The following is a 3,278-nucleotide window of genomic DNA, read 5'->3' as shown; positions in this document are numbered from 1 at the left end:
AAGAAAGAAAAATTTCCCTTGTACCTCCACACTTTGCCTTGTACCCCCAAAAAAATTCGAAAATGGCAAAACTACCCTCAATTTTTTTTTTTGCTATTTCAAAGAAAGTAAATGTAAATATTTTTTTCACCATTTTGTCATAAACCCAGCCGTAAAACAGATTTCCGGTAAGTTGCAGTTTTCCGGTAACTACCGGAATACTTGAAACAAGATTTCTGGTACAGAGTAAAGTACCGGAAATGTTAAAACTGAGTTTTCCGGTACAGAAGGGAAAAGTTGTGTACCAGAAATCTTGGTTGGCAAGTATTCCGGTACAGTAGTAGGTTCCGGAAACCTTCATTTTTGAGTTTTCCGGTACATACCACATTTTTTTAATTTTTTTTTAAGTTTTTTAATTTTTTTTAATTTTTTTTAAATGTTAACAGATATGGATAATCCACTACTATTAATGGACAAAACATGCGTCGATACTACAAATATTTTTGACACAGATCAGGTATGAATAAATATATTTAATATTAATATTATAAAAATATATTTTTGTGATTAATTATAATTATTTTATTTCAGATATTTGATTCAAGGGATACTGTTGTGAAATGGGCAAAAGAAATTGGTATAAAAAATAAAGTTACCGTTATTATCAGAAGATCAGATATAGAGACGGGTGAGAAAGGACGGAGAAATAAATTAATATTAGGTTGTGACAAAGGGGGAAAATACAAGTGTGCTGCTAGTTCTATTCGAAGTTCAACAAAAAAATGTGATTGTCCTTTCAAGCTTAGATCAAAACCATTAAAAGATGGTTCAGGATGGATAGTTAAAGTAATTTGTGGAATTCACAACCATGAATTACCTGATACTTTGGAGGGGCATGCATATGTTGGGCGCTTAAATGAAGAAGATAGAAAGCATGTTCATGAATTAACAAAATATAATGTTGCACCGAGACACATATTACTCTCATTGCAAGACCGAGATAAGAGTAATGTTACTAAGATCTCACAAATATATAAACAGAGAAGTATCATTCGATTGCGCGTGAGAGGTAATAGAACAGAGATGCAACATTTATTCAAGTTAATTGAAGATGCAAAATATGTGTGCTGGAATAGAAAGCGTGAAGACTCCGATGTTATGAGAGATATTTTTTGGGCGCATCCAGATTCAGTGAAGTTGTTGAATTTGTTTCCGATTGTGTTGATTATGGACAGTACCTACAAAACCAATAAATACAGAATGCCATTACTTGAAATTGTTGGTATGACATCAACAGAGAAAACATTTGTAGTTGGGTTTGCTTATTTGGAATGTGAGAGGGAAGAAAACTTTTGTTGGGCATTAGAGAGACTAAAAGATTTGTTTGTTACACAAAATAAATTCCCTCAAGTAATTGTGACAGACAGAGATCTTGCGTTAATGAATGCAGTTGGCATTGTGTTTCCACATGCTGTTAATTTACTTTGTCGATTTCATATCGAAAAAAATGTTGGAGCAAAATGCAAGCAATATGTCTTAAAGGATAGACAAGAGTCAATATTGAATATGTGGAAAGACATTATGTATTGTAGTAATGAAAAAGAGTATATGATGCGCTTGCATATGTTTGAACAATCATGTGTTGATACTAAAGTGTTTGTTGATTATGTCAAAGAAACTTGGTTGACTCCACATAAGGAAAGATTTGTTGAAGCATGGACAAATAAAGTGATGCATTTGGGGAACACAACGACTAACAGGTATTTAATATAATTTTATTATATATTGTTGAATTTTACAGGGTTGAGTCGGCTCACTGGAAACTGAAGTTAATGTTAGAAAATAGCATGAGTGATTTGTGTAAATGTTGGGAGGCTATGAACAACATGATAAGGTTACAACATAAAAGAATCAGAGCCTCGTTTCAAAAAAGTTTTTATGATGAAGAGCATGAGCACAGAAATCCATTTTATCAGAGATTGAATACATTTGTATCAACAGAAGCTCAAAGACGTATTGCTGAAGAATACGACAAAGTTGAGTGGGTGGGTACTGACAAATCTATATGTGGGTGTTCTCTGAGAAGGACATACGGATTACCTTGTGCTTGTGAATTGGGACAATATAAATTAATGGGTGAACCAATTCCTCTAGATTCTGTGCATATTCAATGGAGAAAATTAAGCATGGAATGTGAACTCACTCAAGACACAGAAGATGGATCAGAGTTGGATATGTCTACTGAGATGAATGCCTTATGGAAACGCTTTCGATCACTTGATGTTATTGGGAAACGAGTGTTGAAGAGTAAAGTGCGTGAACTTGCTTTTCCAAGTACAAGTTCAATATGTCCACCACCTGAAAAAGTCAAAACCAAAGGAAGAGTGAAGAAGAGTAAGGGTATGAAGCCAGATGGATATGATGTATATCGAGACCCTTCTTACTTTGAGCATGTTAATGCAACATATGGTGAAGATATTGGTTCCCAACCCTCTCAATCAAAGAAGAGACAAGCCTCTCAATCAAAGAAACACCCCTCTCAGTCATCTCATTCTTCAAAAAATTTGTTATTGACACAATTTCCTGATATTATTCAGCCATACATTGATGACATATTTGACGTGGCAGCTGATGGAAATTGTGGTTTTCGCGCTATTGCATTATTGCTTGGTTTCGGTGAAGAGTGTTGGTCTTTGGTCCGCAAGAGATTGGATCAAGAGATTGTTTCTCATGTAACTCCATATGATAGATTGTTCACAGGACGCATTAAAGAAGTAAGAGATTCGTTGATGATATCCGGCTTAGGTGTTCAACCCATGGATAAATGGTTGTCCATGCCTGATATGGGTTACGTGATAGCGACAACATATAATATTATTCTTGTCACGTTCGGTCTGACATTTTCAATGACTTTCTTTCCTATGAGGGGTTCACATTCCGGATCGACAAAAAATGATCGCATTTGTTGTATTGGTTTTGTTAATGGAAATCACTGGGTTCCGGTAATTATTTTCTTATACTTTTTTAAATTTTATTCTGATAATTTTGTCTTATATTTTGTTAATTTATTTAATTTTTGCAGTTAAAGATGAAAGATGGATTTCCAATGCCAGACATTGCACCAGGTTGGAAGCAATATCGTACCAATGAAGCAACTTCTTGGGCAATAGCATACACAGGCCGTCTACAACACTGGGGGTATTTATTAGGCCGGTTGTCACGTGTTACCCAAAATCCACCTACGGAACCCGTAGAGGCAATGTCTTTAGATGAACCTTAATGTTTTAAAATTGATACAA

General features: G+C 34.8%; 1 protein-coding gene across 1 annotated transcript; it reads left to right on the top strand.

Moving 5' to 3' along the window:
• Positions 1-239: 239 nt before the first annotated feature.
• Positions 240-3,259, top strand: LOC140918985 (uncharacterized). The gene is made up of 5 exons (XM_073364174.1): positions 240-311; positions 571-667; positions 1,021-1,048; positions 1,781-2,981; positions 3,062-3,259. Exons 1-5 carry the CDS (start codon positions 240-242, stop codon positions 3,257-3,259), a joined length of 1,596 nt encoding a protein of 531 aa, XP_073220275.1.
• The last annotated feature ends 19 nt before the right edge of the window (positions 3,260-3,278 follow it).

Source organism: Cicer arietinum, chromosome 1, assembly GCF_000331145.2.
Source record: "Cicer arietinum cultivar CDC Frontier isolate Library 1 chromosome 1, Cicar.CDCFrontier_v2.0, whole genome shotgun sequence".
In the NCBI taxonomy this organism is placed as follows: domain Eukaryota; kingdom Viridiplantae; phylum Streptophyta; class Magnoliopsida; order Fabales; family Fabaceae; genus Cicer; species Cicer arietinum.
The sequence above is the reverse complement of the archived record's forward strand: the minus strand, read 5'-3'. Positions and strand labels throughout refer to the sequence as shown.